This window comes from Lissotriton helveticus, chromosome 3_1 (genome assembly GCF_964261635.1).
Source record: "Lissotriton helveticus chromosome 3_1, aLisHel1.1, whole genome shotgun sequence".
NCBI lineage: Eukaryota > Metazoa > Chordata > Amphibia > Caudata > Salamandridae > Lissotriton > Lissotriton helveticus.
In genome coordinates, this window is record NC_136061.1 from 1173106443 (window position 1) to 1173126838 (window position 20396).

Sequence of the window (20396 nt, forward strand, 5' to 3'; positions counted from 1 at the left end):
ACTGCTCGACCACCCTAACACAAAGAGAGCTGATTATCTAATTTAGCCTCTGCTATACCTCTGGGGATCCCCTTGGACTCTGTGCACACTATACCTAACTTTGGCATTGTATATACAGAACCAGCTTCCTACAATGATGCAGAGAACTGTGCACAAAAGGAAAATAATTCAATGTTAAAATATCAGAAGCACTTTAAATGCAAAGAAAAAGCAGAAATATGTGCGCCTTTTAGTTTCAAAGAAAATGAATCAGGAATATTAGCTACAATGCACGATCATAACTGATGTTAGTGCTAGCACCAATAACGCTGCAAGATTATGTTTTACACAAGATGGCCGCACATAAGGTCACATCCCATAACCTTACACAACCATAATTATTGGAGTAAGACAAATTAAGGAAGAACACGCCCTGGTAGTAGCGAGCGTCCGCAAGAATACTAGTTAGAGTATAAGAATGGTGGCAGCTTGAAAGGCTTCACTTGAAGAAAACAGAAAAAAGCCGAAACATTAAGGTTCAATGCTGAGCCATAGGAAACAAATGACCTACTGCACAACAGGAAGGCATATTTATTAAAGAGTTTTGTAAGGTGCTGTACAGAGTCTTTATAATACAAAATAATTCACAGGGCAGGTCAGACCTCAATCATTTACTGACTCAAACAAGGGCTTGCCCTGCACCCTGCTCAGTAAAGCATAACCCATGAAGTGGTTCAATAATTTGCACACCATGTAAATCCACAACTTCATGCCAAATAGACCAACTCTGCTTAACTGTTTGCTTGTTATTAGTAAGGATGAAATGTTTCAGATGGTTAACTGCTTAAATGAACAGTTGACTGATGACTTTATTGTGCTGACACTAATACAATAAAACCAACTGACACTTTCCTATAGAGGAAAGGCTAATCACATGACCATAAAATTCTGTACAAACGTGAAGCATAATGTTGATATTTGAGAAATGACAAAACTGTAATAAAAGGGCAGGATAAAAGTATGTACAATTTGAAACAACTGAATGTTATTAGTTGGCTGGTTTCAAAGCAGACTTTCTCCGAGAAGATAATCGTAGCTGGTTTTTTCCTGTCTGAGATGGGGATTCCAGGTTCCACTGACGGGGCTGGGGAATCCTGTATTAAAAAACACATACAAATTAGATCTGAAGCAGAGTTATTTCCTTGCCCATTTATTACTTTTCTCTTTACACCCTTGACATTGCCCAGACAACTGGCTATCAAAGGTACAATACCACCATATGAGATTACACTGCAGTTAAATTGCAAAGCACAGTAAAAACAAAACAAAAAAACCAACAACAAAATACTGGACTACACTAATAAAAACTATCTCCAGATAAACAGAAGTGAAAATAAGAGCACATCATTCAGTCTCCGCAATATATAATATATGTAATCACTCCTACAGCAGGCCTGATAGCCCTAAGGCAGGGTGCATTATATTACATGTGAGGGCATATCTGTTTAATATGCCCCTGTGCTGGCTAGTTCAATTACTAGATAGTATAAGTGAACCGGGAAGCAGTCTTAAGTATATGTACTCGGCACTGGTCATTCAAAGTTCACCAGCTACCTGATGGCTTTACTGAAACCTATGGTGTTTGGTATCAAGCAGCTAGTTTTAATAAATATGGGCTGTTGCCAGTACTAGATTTTTTTTTTTTTTTTTCTAAACAGAACTTTATTCGGTCTAATAAAATTTCACACAGCTTGTTGCCACAACCCAGGGGCCGGCAGCGAACATCTCCGTTATCTAGCCACAGAGAGCAAGTTGACACAGCCTTTCAGCCGACATCCCGGGGGACCGGCGGCACATAATCAATAAAATGTACATAATCAATAGATGTTCATAGCGCTGCAGGTGCTCGCCATACTGGGTTGCAAGTCATTACACCCAAAAGGGCCTACTCTACGTGTCCCATTTTAACGTTCCAGTGAACTAAACCTCAAACAGTCCAACTCCCACCCCAACCCACCTTCTACTTTGGTACCCCTGCTCTACGCTACCCCCTCCCATGCGTCCCTATGTCCTCAGGGATGCCCACTACACTGTAGAAGTGAGCTAATTCTGTAGTTGCACCTGTGCACCCCCTCCTCCACTTTAGCCTCCCCCTCTACATCGCGCAATCTCAAATATTCCTGATATAGACCCCAATTTTTTTTTGGGCGGCTTACAGGGGGGAGAAGTTCGCTGTAGCACTCCGTTTGGGTGCAGCAATATAGCATGTCGTGCATCCATCTTTTCATGGTGGGGAGTGGTCCTCTCATCCAGCACATTGCCATTACTCGTTTGGCCAGCAGCATGCCCATGTCTGTCAGTCTTCGCAGGGCCTTCGGTAGGCCCCTAGAGAGCCCAGGAGCGCCAAAGCCGGGTCAGGTGCCAAGTCAGTAGCTAAGACTGTGCTAATTTCGGCAAACACGCTGTCCCAAAACTTGCGGATTCCGGGGCACCACCAAGCGAGATGCATAAAGTCTGCAAGCGGTGCACGGCACCCATCGCAAACAGCCGATTGTCTGAGGCCGTACCTATGGAGCCTCTCCGGCGTATAATACACTTGTTGTAGATATTTAAAATGAATCAGCCTGTGTCTGCCGTTTAGTGATATTTTCCTGGTGCTTGAACAGCAATACGCCCACATACCATCATCTATTGTGACCTGTAGGTCACTCTGCCAATCCATTCGTGCCTTCGAGAGCGACTGCTCCCCTTGTACTCTGTCCATTCTATATAGATTTGCCACCAATCTCCTGGGGGAAGGCGTTTTAATGACATATGTAAGCTCCGGGGTCTCCTGTGGTTCCGCTAAGTCAGGGCCCAAGACTTCCATGAAAGCACTGCGGACTCTGTGATATTGGAAGCGTAGTAGGAGTGAGGCCCCTTCCAGGGCCGACACGGCCTGTTCACAAGTTTTCACTACACCCTCAATAAACAAGGTGCCGGCTGTGTGTATGGCCATCGTGTGGAGTGCCCGTATCACTCCCCTCTCAGCTATGGGGGACAGCCACAACGCCCATTCAATAGGCATTAGGGGTGAATACAGCATTGCTTCGCCTCGAGCCCGCAGTAGTGCATGCCAAGCATGATTGGTGGTCGTGATCGAGTCCAATATACCAACTCAGCGGTCCGCCGGTCGAAAGATTACGGCGGGATACGGTAGGGGGTTTGCAAACAATCGTTCCATTCTGACATGAGGTATTGCCTCTTGCCCATGGATCCACGTGTGTAAGTGTGCGGCCTGAGCCACTCTGTAGTTCCGGTACCATGTCCGGGGCGCCAAGCCCCCTAAGGTCGTAGGGGTGCATCAGTGTTTTCCATTTCACCCTGGGCTGTTTGCCACCCCAGGCCAGTTTGATCAGCAGTTGCGTCAGGGTTTTATAAAAAGCCTTCGGGAGCACTATCGGCAGATTGTTAAATAGGAATAGCAATTTAGGGAGTATCACCATTTTCATGATGGCTACTCTGCCCATCAGGGATAGCGGCAGTTTACACCATACCTCTACCTCGTCTTCCAATTTAATGTACAAGGCACCGTAATTTTCTCGTATGAGAGTTTCCGAGTCAGTGTGTAGCATAACACCAAGATACCGGACTGGTTCGGTCGTCCATTGTAACGGGTATTCCATGTCTAATTGCGTCGTGCTCACCAGTACTAGATTTGTTATGACATGCACCCAGAGGGCACTTTAGAGATTTCCCCCTGAAAAACCTACCAATATCCAGTGTGTTTAGTGACTGGTAACATCCAGCCTGCCACTACAGACAAGTTTCTGACTTCCAGCAGGTGAGAGCCCGCGCTCCCTGAGGTCAAAAACAATGCCTCCTCCTGCAGGATGGCTAGTGATTTAGAATATCAAGGCCAGGAGCTTCAAAGCCCCTGCCACCTTTGATATGCGATCACAGTTTTCCTCAGACATGGGAGATGCTATCCCCTGCCTTGAGGCCCATTTGGCACCAGGACAGGAGGGAACTTAGCTAGGCATAAGACGTGTTGCACATCCAGGCTAGTCACAACCATAAGGTGGGTTACATGAGGTGCTCCACGAAAGAAAGGGTTACACCATATTTTTGGGGGTGAAATCAGGAAGTACTTAGGTAGCCCCTGAATTCAGATTTGTCTGCCTGAAAGAAGGACAAAGACGAGCTGAAGAAGTGAGAACTGTGGACCAGCACCGAACTTGCTACAAATCCCTGCCTGGCTGCTGCTTCCCCGACAGTCACAAAGTCTGACTTGCCCAAAAGCTGAGCAAACTCCCCAAACCCTTGAAGGTCTGCCCAGCACTTCCTCGATCCAGTAACATCTCCCCTGGAGTTGAGGAGCCACTTCCATGCACCAGCAGGCACCGACCGCATCTGCCCGGTATAGCTTTCTGTCAACCCCCGGGCCCACAGAGGGAGCAGTACTCCAGAAACAAGGTGTTTATTGCTCCAGGAGGTCAGCTCTGTCTCCCTGCCAAGTTTGGAGATGCCAGGACCGCTCAGCACCAATGACTGGGGTACTGGAGCCAGCTGCAGGTACCAAGGCTTGTTTGTGTTCAGTCGGAACACCACCACCAAAACTCACCTGCAGGTCGTAGTACTTCAAGAGAGACCAGCTCCACACCAGGAGTGGTCTTGCGGTTTCTTTTTCCTGTCCTGCAGGTATACCAAGAACTGTGAGAGCCTCTGACACACTGATCCACTGGCCAAAACATCTAAGCACCTCAGCTCTCCAGCCCAAGCTCAAATAAGCCGACTGTGTCTCTGTGGTTCAGAGACCCTCAAGAGCTGATCCCCCACTTGGGTTTTGCCAGAGTAGTCCCCTAGTCCCCACTTACAGCTTTTATCTCACAGGTACTCTGCCCATTGACTTTAGCATGTAGCGTTCAATGCTACCACAGAGTATATCACTTCTTCACCCGGACAACACAGGGCAGATAAACTTGAACTGCTGGTGCTTTCTTGGACCTTGGCTCTTACTTACCTTAAGGCCAGAAGAAGAGTCCTGTAAGTCGTCTGTAAGTGTACCTATGCAGTGAATGTTTCTTCTATAGGATAACATTACTGCGTTCAAGGCACACAAGTTACTTACCTTCGGTAACGATATATCAGTAAGAAACATTAGTTAGTTAGATTCCTTACCTTAGAATATCCCCAGGCGTCAGTCTGGATCCGGAAAGATTTTTTGTCAGCAGTACCCCAGCGCCTCGGTAGGCGTAGTCTGCGGCTCGCGTCAGTCGTCGGCGTCGTGATCGCCGGGATGACGTCGCTAGGATACTTAAACGCCGCCCTCGCGCCCGATGTGAAAGGCACTTAACCACCTTAGGAAGAAAAGAAGGATGAGTCCTGAGAACAAACTTGTCCGGATGGACAAAAAGGAAAGGAGGCTTAGAGGAAAGAGCCTGGAGCTCACTCACTTTTCCGGCAGGGGTGATGGCAACCAGGAAAGCAGTTTTTAGAGTCAGAAGACGAAGAGGATAGTTATGAAGTGGCTCAAAGGGAGCACAAATCAGATAGGTCAACACCAGGTTCAAGTCCCACTGAGGCATTACAAAGGGAACAGAAGGAAACATGTGAGTAATGCCTTTCAAGAACCTATTTACAACAGGGGACTTGAAAAGGGAAGGCTGATCAGGAAACCTCAAGAAGGCTGAAACAGCTGAACGATATCCCTTGATGGTGCCCAGAGCAGAGCCCTGCTGGGCCAGGATAAGAAGAAAGAGGAGAACCTCAGAAAGAGGGACGGAAAGGGGATCCACAGCCTTTGCTGAGCACCATGCCACAAATGTGTTCCACCGGCAGGCGTATACCGTCTTTGTGGGGGACGGCTGGCTGTCAGAATGACATCACAGACTTCAGGAGGCAAGTCAAATGGCATCAACTGTCGCCGCTCAATCGCCACGCATGGAGGTGGAGGCTGGACAGGTTCGGGCGGAGGACCGTCCTCTGGTGCTGCGACAGAAGGTCCTCCTGAAGAGGCAGTCGAATCGGGGGATCGATTGACAGACTGAGTTGCTCGGGATACCAGTACCTTCGTGCCCAATCCGGAACCACAAAGATGAATTGGGCCCGGTCACGCCTGATCTTCTTCAGCACTCTGGGCAGAAGTGGTATAGGCGAAAAGGCGTATAACAGACCGCAACTCCACTTGTGACGAAAAGCGTCTCAGAGTGAGTGCCACCTTGGAAATTCCAATGCGCAGAACTGATGACATTGCGTGTTCTCTTCGGTGGCGAATAGATCTAACCTAGGCTCTCCCCACTGCCAAAAGAGACCTTGCACCACGTCAGAGTTCAGACGTCACTCGTGATCCATTATGCACAGACAGCTGAGTTTGTCCACCCTGGTGTTCAGAGAGCCTGCCAGGTGTTGAACCACCAGGGTGATGCTCTATTGTTCCAGCCATGTCCAGAGGCGCAGAACCTACTGACATAGGGGCCACGACCCCACGACGCCCTGTTTGTTGCAGTACCAAATGGCGGTGGTGTTGTGCGTGAACACCTGCACTACACTTCCCCGAACAGAGGGAAAGAATGCAAGAATGCAGTGCAAGTCGGATCGCCCGCAGCTCCAGAAGATTGACATGGAGCCGGGACTCCGCCGGAGACCAGAGGCCTCTGATCTCTGCCTCTCCCATGTGGCCCCCCCATCCCAGAAGGGACGCATCCGTCACCACTGTGTGTTCCGGTTGGGGTAGGGAGAGGGATCTGCCGCTGACCCAATCGCGGTCCGTGAACCACCACTGCAACGGTCTTGCAGTGCCCTCCGAGATCAGGACGTGGTCGGACAGGATGCCATGGTGTTGTGCCCACTGGAACTTCAGGTCCCACTGCAGAGCCCACATCCGCCACCTGTCGTGATGTACCCGCAGGAGGCCATCAGACCCAGTAGCAGTAGGACCATCCTGACCGACACTCGGGCTAAAGGCTGAAAGATCGGAATCAGAGCCTGAATAACCCGAACCCGCTGTTCGGGAGTGTGAGAAGTTGGCCTCGTATATGGTACTCACTAGTTCTAGTGATTACCTTGCACCAGTCCAAACAACCCTTATGGTGATGGTTGTAAGTCAACCTTATAGACCAGCTATCATAGTGGTAGCGTGGACAGAACAGTCTTAGGCTAAAAGACTCTTGAGGGCGTGTAAAGCCAGCTGTTTTACCATATGTAACCCCTTGAATATCAAATGAAAGGACACCACACAGGGTATATATAAAATATATATGTATTTATTCACTAACACACTCCTCTGAACTCTTTATGAGGTCAGAGGCAAAAGCACATAACAAGTTACACTTCGAAATGCTTTAAATAGCACAATTTACAGTTAGGCCCTAGGGGTGCGTAAAACCATATACTAAGTAAGTGGTATAAGAACCACGACTTGGGAAAGGAGAAGGCCTAGGGCCTAGGGAATCGCGGGGGCTACACTATCTGACCCTTAGGTTAGGAGTAGGAGGCCCACAGGCGGCGCGTGCAGTGTCAGTGCACTCAGGCATGAGTCAATAGAAAGTCAATGGGAACTTTAAAGGTAAGTAATCGAAGATTTAGGACACTTCCAGTCTAACTAGGAATGTACAACTAACAAAACTAGACACTAGGATATTCAATCCCTACAGGAGCACCGAAGTACTCACGTTACCTCACCCACGGGCTGCGGGTGCATAGGTGTCAAAGTGTGTCGGGTTTTCTCGTTGATTCCTATGGAGCCTTGGAAGAAGATGCTGCAGGTGACCAGGAGGAAGATGTCCGGGTGGATCCAAGGGTGGATCTAGGATGAAGAGGACCTGAAAGCAGAGGGGACAGAGTCTAGGTCACTAGCCAGACACCGGGTGGAACCAGGGAGGAACCAGACGTCGTCGAGGAACAATCAGGTGCGGATGTGAAGCTTGGCGTTGCAGCCACGCGGACCAGGAGGCGACGACCAGGTGCTGGAGAGGAGCTGTCCCACGAAGGTTCTCGCAGATGGAGGGGTCGACTTCAAGATTGGAGCCAATAAGCCTAAGCAAAGGCAACCCACGCAGAATACACAAGGAGCTTCTGGTGCAGACCAGGAGGGTCTGAGGTACTTCACCTTTTCAGGGAAGCAAGTGCCAGACTGGAGCAACCAGACCAGCGATGGATTTTCAAAGGAATCGTCGTCACAGGGCTACTAGCCTACTGGCCAGCAACCAGGACAACGCGTCGAGCAGAACACAAGCAGAAGGGCCCCACGCAGATCTCGTGGAGTGTGGAGGGGGCTGGTCTTCGGTGCAGGTGGAGCTTGGAGTCGGGGTGTCTCAGTCCCCAGTGCACAGCTTTGAGGATGCCTCAGGAGCTGCGCTGTTAGCAAGTTGAAGACTTTCCAAGTTTCCTGGTTCCACGGATTCCGACGCCTTCCACGGAGCTCAGCTGTGCTGGAGTGGTACAGTGGGGTCAGAGGAGTCCCAGAGTCGAGGTCTTGTCAAGCTCTGCGCTCGAGTTCTGGCGGGAACGGGGACAAAGCAAGCCGTCGAGTTGCTTGATGGTGCCTGGTTTCTCAGGGTGGTCACTCCTTGGCCACAAGGGAGATTCTTCAGTCTTCAGCTCAGGTGAATGTCGAAGGGTCCAGAGTTTCGTTTCAAAGTTTCATCAGGATTAATCTGAAGTCTCCTGGGTCAGCTCCTACCTTTATACAACTAAAGGGGGCTCGTTTACTCACTAGGTCCCTCCTATGGGTGGGATCAAGGAAGGGGGGTGGTTACACCCCCTTTCCTTTGTCCAGTTTGCGCCAGAGCTGGGGCTGGAGTGTCCCAGCACCGGTTTGAACTGGAGTATGCATGGATCACCTAGTGTGCCCCAGGCAGTGTGTTTCTTTTCAGCCCTCCCAATCCCAATACACAAAATCCTGTCTGGGGTGGTGCTCGTACCTCTCCAGGCAGGAAACCTATTGTCCAGGCCTCCCTTGCTGGAAGGACTCCCAGCAGCAGGAGGTCAGACTTGTGTCTGTGGCAGCAGCATCCATTTTGTGACGCTGGGGCTCTGGTTAACTTTAACCGGGATAGTCAGAACTAACATGTCTTCTCCCTCTAGAAGGGTGGAATGCTACCCGGTCGCCAGAATTGGCGAGGGGGTAGTATTCCAAAGCGTATGACACCTTACACGATATGTTTGGATAAAGCCAAACCAAAGTTAGCATACAACCACGAGGATTATAATGCACTTAAGAGTATATGGTATGGCAATATCATAGAACAGCTAGAAGGACATGGTTCCAAAAGCTGCAGACAGGCTCAGCTCATGCTAGAGCACCATCTCACACAAAACCAAGCACTCTGCCTCCAGGATTGTTAAGGCCTGCCATAGGAGTGACTTATAGGTTACTATGTGTCTATATTGAAGGTTAGATATAGGAATACTATACCTAACCAAGGGGTGATTACACGACCTTGCCCCAGCTGAGTGATCAGCCAGTTGTGTCAGTTTGAGTGGCCAGCCAAGGGTGGCATAATACATGCTGCAGCCCCTGGTAGGCCTTTGTTACACCTATGCCCTGAGTACCTAAGGTACACTTCTACAGGGGCTGATAAGGTGGACCAATTCCCAATTGTGTATGTACCTAGAGTACATGGTTAGAATTTAGAGAGAGCGCATCTGGGCTGTGGGTCTGATTAGCAGGCCCACAGCCACATCCAAGTCGAAAACCAGTAAAGCAAAAGCAAAAAGTGGGGGTGACCATAGGAAGCAGACCCTACTCTCCTACAGCGTGATGCACCAGAAAGATGCAGGAGGCCATCAGCCCCAGAAGACGCAGCGTCAACCTGACCGAGACTCAGGATAAAGGCTGAAAGATCGGAATCCGAGCCTGAATATCCCGAATCCGCTGTTCGGGAGGATAAACCAGAAACTGCGCAGAGTCTAGAACCGCTCCGATGAAGAGGAGCTTCTGAGAGGGACACAGGTGCGACTTCGGCACATTGATGGAGAACCCCAGCAGGTGCAGGAGGTCGGCCGAAGTCTGGAGGTGGCTGACGACTGTCTGGGGCGAGCCCGCCTTCAACAACCAGTCGTCGAGGTAGTGGAAGACTGAAACCCTTAACCTGCGCAGATGAGCTGCGACCACCGCCATCACTTTCGTGAACACCCGTGGGGCGCTGGTAAGGCCGAAGGGGAGCACGGTAAACTGAAAGTGCTCGTGGCCTACCGTGAACTGCAGGTAGCGCCGGTGGGCCGGCAGTACCAGGATGTGGAAATAAGCGTCCTGCAAGTCCAACGCTACCATCCAGTCTCCTGGGTCCAGTGCAGCTAAGACCTGAGCCAGTGTCAGCATCTTGAACCTCTCCTTCCGGAGGAAGTCGTTCACGTTCCGCAGGTCCAAGATAGGGCGTAGGCCCCCTTTGCCCTTACTTGGGAACCAGAAAGTAGTGGGAGTAACAACCACAACCTACTTCTGGCCCCGGAACACGCTCCATGGCCCCCTTGGCAAAGAGGGACGCAACTTCCTCTTGCAAAAGTTTCAAGTGATCCCCGATGTTGCGCCAGTGGAGGAGGTGATGGCGAACCCTGCCCCCCACTGGCGTCCCGTGGGCCTGAAAGCTCGGACTAGGAAGGCTTTGAGGCAGATGCTAGGGGGGTGGATGTGGACTGCCCGTGACGTTGTCCCCGGGCACGGCCACGGCGGTTACCACGTCTGCTACGGCGTTGGATGTTAGTCTGCGGCCCGTGGCTGGCAGGACGTGTGGGGTGCCCTTCCTTGGCCACGAAAGGGGCGAAAGGCAGCAGATTGCTGGCGCGGGCCGACAGGCCCAAGAACTTGGCCGTAGCCCTGGAGTCCTTAAAGCGTTCAAGCACACTGTCTGCCTTGTCGCCAAAGAGGCGACGGCCTTCAAACGGCATGTCCATAAGGGTGTTTTGGACATCAGCCAAAAAGTTGGCGGACCTCAGCCAGGCGTGGCGACGAATCGCCACCGTCGTTGCCATCGCTCTACCCAGCGAGTCCGTGGTATCCAGTCCACATCTGATGGAGTACCGTGCCGCATCTCGACCCTCCGCAAGGGCTTGGGCAAGTTTAGTCTGGGCCTCCTCCGGACATTGGGGCAGCACGTCCGCTACCGTGTCCCAAAGAGAGTGGGTATAATGGCCCAAGAGGCACGCCGTGTTAACTGACCGCAACCCCAAACTCAGGGAGGAGAACATCTTTTTGCCGTATTGTTCGTACCTCTTGGATTCCCGATTGGGGGGAAGTCATCGGGAATGCGGTCTGGGAGTTAGAGGCCTGTATGACCAGGCTCTCATGGGTGGGGTGGGTAGACAGGAAGCAAGGGTCGCCCGGAGCCGGGCGGTGGCGCCTGGCCACGTTCCTATCTACAGGAGGACCTGTAGCGGGCCTGGACCAGGTACCCAGAAGAATGTCAGACAAGGCCTCATTAAACGGCAACAGAGGCTCCGAAGAGCTTGCTCGCGGTTTAAGGACCTCCGTGAGGAGGTTAATCCTCACGGCCGCGAAGGTGAGCTCAAGGGATAAGGCCTTTGCCGCCCGCATCAACACCACACTATAGGCTGCCCCCTCCTCCGGAGCCACGGTAGGAGGGGAGACAAAGCCAGTGTCTGTCGAAGTGTCCAGACCACTGGCATCCCCTAGCTCACCTGCCCAGTCCTGATAAAGCTGGCACTCACGTGCCAGAGGGTCCTCAGACCCCTCCCAATCCGCCTCACCACCCATCTCCTGGTATTCAGGGTCAAATGATGGGGCCGGATTATAGAAGTAAAAATCTCCCATCGGCGTCGAATGCGGCGTCTAGCGACGCCGCTCCGGCATCGGAACCAGACCGAGGGGGGGGGGACTGGGGACGGCGTCGACCGTGGGCGACACCCTAGGACCTGGCGCCGGCGAGGTCGTAAGGTCGACCGGCGACGACCCAGATCCGGGCCCGGCGGAGCCCTGCGGCGTCAGGACTGTAGTCGCCAACGGCGCCGAATCACCCGGCCCACTTGGGCTCCCAGTCGGGGCCGCTGGGCCCGAAGACGCCGCGGAACCCGACGGAGGAGTGAGCGACCTCATGGCCGTGAGGAAGGCGTAGATCTCCTCCCGCGTTGCGTTCTGCCCAGGGACCGGCGGATATGGAGCAGGCCACGACGCCTGCGGCTCCGACAATGCCGCGTGGGCGGTGCCACCCGAACCCCCGGCCGCGGCGCGCGAGCGGAGTCGGAAGAGCAATGTCGCCTCTTCGACTTCTTGTGCCTCTTACCTGAGGACTTGGAGCTTGAGGAGTGGTGTCGATCCTCCGAGCCGTGATGACTCCGGCCCCGCGACCGGTCCCTCGACCTCCTTCCGGACTGGGACCTCGAACAGCGCGGGCCCGACTGCCGGAGCTCGAGGCGCTTGCGGGACCGCTCCCGCCTAGCCTTCGACGTCAAGGCCCGGCAGTCGGGGCATGACTTGTAATCGTGGTCGGGCCATTTAGACACCAGCGATGGGGGTCGGTGTAGGAGGATGGATATCGGACTATGGTTACCCCAAATTTTTGCCTAGTGTTTAGCTGGTTTTCGACTTAGTTGGCCTGGGATCCTGCTCATCAGGGCCCCTCACTGTAAAATGGACTCCATGTACTTTAGGTACATCTCCAATTGGAGGTTGGGTCACCTTGTGAGCCCCTGTATAGTGTATCATAGGTACCCAGGGCATAGGTGCATCCAAGGCCTACCAGGGGCTGCAGCATCAATTATGCCACAACTGGCTGGCCATCCAAATTGACACAACTGGCTGGTAACTCAGCTGGGGCAAGGTCGAGTAATCACCCCTTGCTTAGGTATAGTATTCCTATACCTTCCATTATATATATAGACACATATATACCTATAAGTCACTCCTATGGCAGGCCTTAACAATCCTGGAGGCAGAGTGCTTGGTTTTATGTGAGATGGTGCTCTAGCATGAGCTGAGCCTGTCTGCAGCTTTCGGAACCATGTCCTTATAGGTGTTCTATGATATAGCCATACCATATACTCTTAAGTGCATTATAATCCTCGCGGTTATTGCTAACTTTTTTTGGCTTTATCAAAACATGTCGTGTAAGGTCACATACGCTTTGGAATACTACCCCCTCGCCAGTTCTGGCGACGGGGGTAGCATTCCACCCTTCTAGAGGGAGAAGACATGTTGTTCCTGTTAATCCCGGTTAAAGTTAACCAGAGCCTCAGCATCACAAAATGGATGCTGCTGCCACAGACACAAGTTTGACCTCCTGCTGCTGGGAGTCCTTCCAGCGAGGGAGGCTTGGACAATAGGTTTCCTGTCTTGGGAGGTGCTAGCACCACCCCAGACAGGCCATAGTGTATTGGGGCAGGGAGGGCTGAATGAAATGAGACACTGCCTGGGGCACACAAGGTGTCCCATGCATAGCCCGGTTCAAACCAGTTGCTGGGGCACTCCAGCCCCAGCTCTGGCGCAAAACTGGACAAAGGGAAAGGGGTGTAACCACCCCCTTCCCTGGTCCCACCCATAGGAGGGACCTAGCAGGTAATCCAGCCCCTCAGATTGGTATATAGGTAGGAGATGAGTCAAGAGACTTTAGATTAGATTAATCCTGAACTGAAACTTGAAATGAAACTCTGGACCTTCGACATTCTATTGCAACTAGAAGACTGAAGAACCTCCCTTGTGGTCAAGGAGTGACCAACCTGTGCAAACAGGCACCATCCAGTGATCTGCGGTTTACTTTGTCGACGCTCCCGCCAGAGCCCGAGCACAGAGTCTGACAAGAGCCAGACTTCCAGACTTCTTTGACTCGATCCACAGCCACAGCAAAGCTGAGACCCGTGGAGGCGACGAGAGACGTGGGACCGGCCATCTTGAATAACCTGCTCTTTGCTACTTGTGCAGCTTCTGAGGCACCCTCGAAGTGTTGCATTGGGGATTGAGAAGCCCCAGCCCCGAGCACCTTCTGCACCGACGCACAGCCCTCCACACTCCACACTCCACGAGCGCCTCGTGGGTTCTGCCAGTGTTTTTGTGCTCAACGTGTCTGTCCGGTTACTTGCCTGTTGACTAGTGGCCTCTGTGACGACGAACCTTTGAATCTGAACCGCCTGACTGGTTGCTCCAGGTGGGCCCCTGCTTCCCTGCAAAGGAGAAGCCCCCTAGACCTTGCTGGTCTAACTCGAAGCGAATATTCGATTCCTGCGTGGGTTGCAATTGCCAAGGCCGGTTGACTCGAATCCGGAAGCAGCCGCCGCCAACAGCGAGATCCTTCGTGGGACACGCCGTATCCAGCTCCTAGTCGTCGTCGACACCTCCTGGTCCACGTGGCTGCAGAGTCAAGCTACACGACATCACCTGATTGCTTCGCGACATCGCCTGGTTCCTTCCTGGTTCCTTGATGGTCACAGGCTAGTGACCCAAACTCTGTCCCCTCTGCTTTCAGGTAGTCTTCATCCTCGATCTGCCCTTGGATCCAACCGGACACTTCTCTCCTGCAGCATCTTTTCACAGGTCTCCATAGGATTCAGCGACGAAACCCGACACACTTTGACACCTATGCACCCGGCTCCTGTGGGTGAGGTAACGTGAGTACTCCTGTGCTCCTGTGGGTATTGACTATCCTAGTGTCCTAGTTTTCAGTAGCTTTCTCCTAGTCCATCCGAAAGTGTCCTAAAAGAACTAGTTTCCAATTCTTACGTTCCCATTGTTTCCCTATGGTAACTCGCGTGTGTGTATCGACACTGCACACGCATCCCGTGGGCCTCCTGCTTCCTAACTCTTGGTAGTACAGCGTAGCCCCAGCGATTCCCTAGGCCATAGGCCTACTCCCTGTTCGTGATGTGGTTCTTATACCACTATTTTAGTATATGGTTTTACGTGCCCCTAGGGCTCTACTGTATATTGTGCAACTTATTGTATGATAATTAAGTATCTTGTTATGTGCTTGTGCCTCTGACCTCAAAGAGTTCAGAGGCGTTGTGTTAGTAATAAATACATATATATTTTATATATAACCTGTGTGGTGTCCTTTCATTTGGTATTCAAGGGGTTACATATGGTAAAACAGCTTGCTTTACATGCTCTCTGAAGTTTTAGCCTAAGACTGCTTTGTCCATGCTACCACTAGGATAGCTTGTCTATAAGGTTGGCTTTACAACCATCACCATAAGGGTTGTTTGGACTGGTGCAAGGTGCTCACTAGAATAGTGAACATCATATACCAGGCCAACTTCTCATAGTCAGTAACCAACATCAATCGGTTGCAGTCGACGCAGGGTTTAAAGCCTGGCATCCCTACCGGCACCGTCGGAGTCGTTCAACTTCGAAAAATATGATCAAAAAGATCAAAAAGTTTAGTCAAAAAATGACTAAAGGGTACCACTGTTCCCGGATCGGCGCTTGCTGGCGCGGAAAAAATAGGAACTGACGTCAGCGGCGTCCAAGTACTCCGGTGACGTCATCCCGGTGCCAACGGACGCGGAGCCGCAGACGATGGATACCGACGCGCAAGGGTACGGCTACACAAAAGTTTCCGGATACAGCCTGACGCCTCGGGATATTCTAAGGTGAGGAATCTAATACTAACCTGTTTCTTTCAGATTTAACCAGTGTATAAGGTCAATAATCTAAAAAATGCGCTTCTTCAATTAGTTTAGTTAATTTACTGCATTTTACATGACACCAACAAGCCACATTTTAACCACTACGTAGCACCTCACACCCATGGAGGGCGGGAAATTTTGAGGGCTAGAGTAAATTCACATCACTAGTGGGTCTCATAAAAACTTACGGTTTGTCAGGAGACATCATACAAAGGACCTGCTTGTTACTGTCTTCGGATCGAGGTACCACTGAAAAGAGTAAAACACATGATTTAGAGGCTTACCAACTTACAGGCTCCAAATACCCAATTTTTTGTACAGCAGCTTTACCTTTGTTAGAACCTGGCGTATGAGATGACCCAATGTAACTGACACCAGCTCCAAAAGTCACATTATTTATTGTTTCTGATGAGAACAAAAAGCAATAGTTTAGGGTCAGACAATCTATCACAAATTCTAGTTTACCATATGACAAATATTAATTACCACCCCTACCCCCTCACCCCCACATTCCAGATGAAAATCTGTTTCAAAGACATTTGGTTTTATTTTTTCTCATTCACAATACAAATTAAATTATTATATATTACACCACAAAGGTCCCTGCTATGAAAATAGTCCTGTGACAACAGAGAAATAAGGACTTTAGAGGTCATTTAAAGAGACGGGCAATTTAGAGATTACATGCAAACGGAGGGCCCCACATTTAGTGCAGAAATCAGAGGGAAAGAGAGACATGACCAACTCACTTCAACAGTGCAGTGCCCATACAAGCATATCAGTAATTCATAGAGTACTCACGGTCAGGGGTACTTATTGCTCTTAAAGCAACATTGAGATCAGATCCACCAGAATGCTGTTCCAAACTACAAAAAGAAACTGTACAAAGGGAAATAAATTAATCAGGAGGCGACCCCAATATTCTGCCTCAGCTTCCCATGCCACAAAAGAAGTATACCAACAGCACTGAGAGGATCAATGGTAGAAATAAACCAGATAACAAACACGGTTATATTATTTAAGTTTTCACATGATTTCAGCCACTCATGTCTTTAAATCAACAACATATGATGTGTCTCAAGTGAAAATAAATAATAAACAACGTAAAAAGATTACTCCCCTGAATGCAGTTTTCCTTCTCCCAAATCAGAGATAGTGGTTGGACAGTGAATTTTAGTTGTGGGTTTGAGGTTAACTAATCTGGTGTTACGGATGACATGGAAGGCACATGTTAAAGTTGAATGATGATACCTTGCTTGCTGCTAGGTGCGCGAGAGCCAGGAATGGCACCAATGCTTTTGCTGCGTTGTTTCATGCTAGATTCCACTGCTTTCTTAGCAGAGTTTAGGATTGCAGCAGTGCTGAGGGACATCTGCCTGGTGAAGCAAAACACAATTTGCAATCATATAACGGCCAAACAATAGTAGAATGGTAGAAATCTCACAGAAAATTACCATACAATAGATGTGCAGTCTTTAACGCCTTGCTTAAACACAAAGAATGATATCCCAATACACTGTACTTCAGTTGTCTTTGGACTGAATAAGGTATCCCCTCTTTTTCAGCTATTAATAACTTAAAAAAGAAGAAAATAAGTTACTTAGCTGTAACTGTAGTTTTCTACCATTGGAATCTTCCATAGATTTACATGCTTCAATCATTCCCTGTCGTTGAGCTGGGAGACCCCAGTACCTTAAAAAAGCAATTTAATATAGACATGGACCATAGAGGCCTTAGGCCTTTCGGTTTACTAACATATCCTAGTCATTATTTAAAAAAGGACTAAACTTAAGTCTCAGCCAATCAGGTTGCCCCACCATGTAGAATTCTCCTAGTGAGAAGCTCCAGTCCCTCAGATTTTTTGAGCGTGAGTGAGAATACATGTAATTGTACTGAGAAATAGAAGGTGAACTTCCCAGGTGAAGAGGGTGGGCCGAATGTGAATCTATTGAAGATTCTAATACTAGAGAACTATAGGAGCTTATTTTCTTACTCCAGTATTGAAACTTTCCTAGATTCACATGCTTGAATCAGACTAAAGAGCAGCGAAAAAGTACATTTTACTTTAAATTTAACACATCCTCTAGAGGAATACAAACTATACAAATACATATAAACCGAAAGTAAAATGCACGTAACTAGTAAGAGGATTGTTGGAATAAAGGGATGGCTCACCTTGACTGGAAAGCAAGTCTTAATACCGCTCGTCCTACTGACGCATCAACGAGAACTGCAAAGTCCAAGCAGTATTGTTTGCGTAAAAAATGGTGTGCATACTTTTCTAGGTTGCTGTTCTGCAGATATCTGGCGGTGATACACCAGCCACCAATGCCATGGAAGTAGACCTACTTCTTGTGGAGTGAGTGTGAGAGGTTGGCCTGATATATGATGTTCAGTAGTTCTAGTGACCACCTTGTATCAGTCCAAGCAACCCTTATGGTGATTGGTTGTAAGTCAACCCTCTAGACCAGATATCCTAATGGTAGCGTGGACAAAGCAGTCTTAGGCTAAACTCTTTTGGCATGTGAAGCCGGCTGCATTACCATATGTAACCCCTTGAACACCAAGTGAAAGGACACCACACAATATATATATTCAAAATATATATGTATTTATTACTACAAATAGTCCCCTGAACTCTTTATGAGCACAAGAGCAAACATGTTAAAACAATTCAATTAATAAGTATACAAAAGTTGCCCAATTATGGATAGGCCCTGGTGGCCCCTAAAACCATATACTAAAGAAGTGGTATAAGTACCACGAGTCGAAAGGAAGTAATGCCTAGGGCCTGGGGAATCGCTGGGGCTGTGCTGTACTAATGCCAGTTAGGAACTAGGAGGCCCACGGGATCTGGTTTGCAGTGCGCAAAGTTAGAAGCAATTTACATTGAAGTCAATGGATGCGCAAAAGTTAAAAGTCTTCCGGTCAGTCTAGTACTTAACCCTTTGGAATCTGGACACTAGGAGTGTTAAACTACTCAGGGGCACCGGAGTGCCAGCGTTACCTCACCCACAGGAAGCGGGTGCAGTGGTGCCAAAGTAGGTCGGGATTCTGCAGGAGTTCAGATGGAGCCTTGGAGTGTTGAGGCTGCAGGCGACCTGATGTGAAGAGTTCCGGTGGATCTGAAGTGATGAAGACCTGAAAGCAGAGGGGACAATGTTCAAAGTCACTAGCCAGTGACCGGCGTGGCACCAGGAAGGAACCAGGTGTTGTCCGGTGCCAACAGGTGAAGTCGTAAAGCTTGTCTCTTCAGCAGCGTGGACTAGGCGACGAGGACGACGACCAGGAGTCACTCACGAGTTGTCCCACGTAGGTTCTAGTTGATGGCGGAGTCGGCTTCTTGATCGGAGCAAACAGGCCTTGGCTAAAGCAAGCCACACAGGAAACAAAGGCTTCTCACTCTAACCAGCAAGGTCAGAGGGGTTACTGCTTCTGGGAGCAGTAAGGACCAGTCTGGAGCAACCAGACCAGCGGTGTAAAGATGTCGTTTGGTCGCCAAGATGGCCACTAGCCAACGGACTACTAACCGGTTAGGCGCGTCGAGTGGAACAAAGCAAAAGGGCCCCACGCAGGTCTCGTGAGAGCTGGAGGGCTGGACCTTGGTGCAAATGTAGCTCGGTGGTGGGGCTTCTCAATACCCCAAGCACAGCGGTGAGGGTGCTGCGCAGTCAGCTTCTCGTGGACTTTTCAAGATGTCCGGTCCCACGTCTCAGTTTGCCTCCACTCGTCTCAGCTTTGCAGGGACTGTGGATCGGGCTGTTAGATGTCTGGGAGTCTGGTTCTTGTCAGGCTCTGGGCTCGGGCTCCGGCGGCGGCAAAGCAAGTCGTTGATCGCTGGATGGTACCTGTGTTCACAGGGTGGCCACTCGTTTGGCCACAAGGGAGATTCTTCAGTCTTCTGAGCAGCAGAACGTCGAAGGTCCAGAGTTTCTTCTTATGTAGTCGAATTTCAGGGTAATCTGCAGTCTTGGGACTCCGCTCCTACTTTTAAACCAATTCTAGGGGCTGGACTACCTCCTAGGTCCCTCCTATGGGTGGGACCAGGAAGGGGGGTGGTTACACCCCCTTTCCTTTGTCCAGTTTCGTGCCAGAGTTGGGGCTGGAGCCCCAGCACCGGTTTGAACTGGCCTATGCACGGGGACACCCTGTGTGCCCCTGGCATGTCTGATTCTATTCAGCCCTACCTAACCAGATACACAAAATCCTGTCTGGGGTGGTGCTAGCACCTCCCAAGGCAGGAAACCCTTTGTCCAAGCCTCCCTCGCTGGAAGGACTCCCAGCAGCAGGAGGTCAGACTTGTGTCTGTGGTGGCAGCATCCATTTTGTGATGCTGAGGCTCCGTTTAACTTTAACCGGGGTTCAGGTTCTGTACATGTCGTGTCCCTCTAGAAGGGTGGAATGCTACCCCCGTCGCCAGAATTCATATGACACCTTACTCGACATGTTTTGATAATGTCAAACCAGAGTTAGCATTTAACCGCGAGGTTTATAATGCACTTAAGAGTATATGGTATGACGCTATCAGGAAACAGCTAAAGGACATGGTTCCGAAAGCTGCAGACAGGCTCAGCTCGTGCTAGAGCACCATCTCACACATAACCAAGCACTCTGCCTCCAGGATCGATAAGGCCTGCCATAGAAGTGACTTATAGGTTACTGTGTGTCCTTATATGTGTTAGATATAGAACTAGCCTATACCTAAAGCAAGGGGTGTTTACACCACCTTGCCCCAGCTGAGGGATCAGCCAGTTGTGTCAAATAGTAAGGCCAGGCCAGGGGTGGCACAATACGTGCTGCAGCCCCGGGTAGGCCTTGGATGCACCTATGCCCTGGGTACCTAGGGTACATTGTACAGGGGC

At 50.0% G+C, this 20396-nt stretch overlaps 1 protein-coding gene across 2 annotated transcripts in view; it reads right to left on the reverse strand.

The window, feature by feature from the left end:
• Nucleotides 1–510: 510 nt before the first annotated feature.
• NCAPD3 (non-SMC condensin II complex subunit D3) overlaps nt 511–20396 on the reverse strand; it is a 764397-nt gene continuing 744511 nt past the window's right edge. The window contains exons 31-35 of one of the 2 annotated variants that reach the window (XM_078681814.1): nt 16786–16910; nt 16336–16413; nt 15865–15939; nt 15723–15783; nt 511–1133 (exon numbers count right to left, since the gene is read on the reverse strand). In XM_078681814.1, the coding sequence (XP_078537940.1) occupies nt 1028–1133; nt 15723–15783; nt 15865–15939; nt 16336–16413; nt 16786–16910 (445 nt within the window). In that variant the 3' untranslated portion in view covers nt 511–1027. The remainder of the gene's footprint in view (nt 1134–15722; nt 15784–15864; nt 15940–16335; nt 16414–16785; nt 16911–20396) is intronic. The other variant, XM_078681815.1, reaches the window with a different exon arrangement.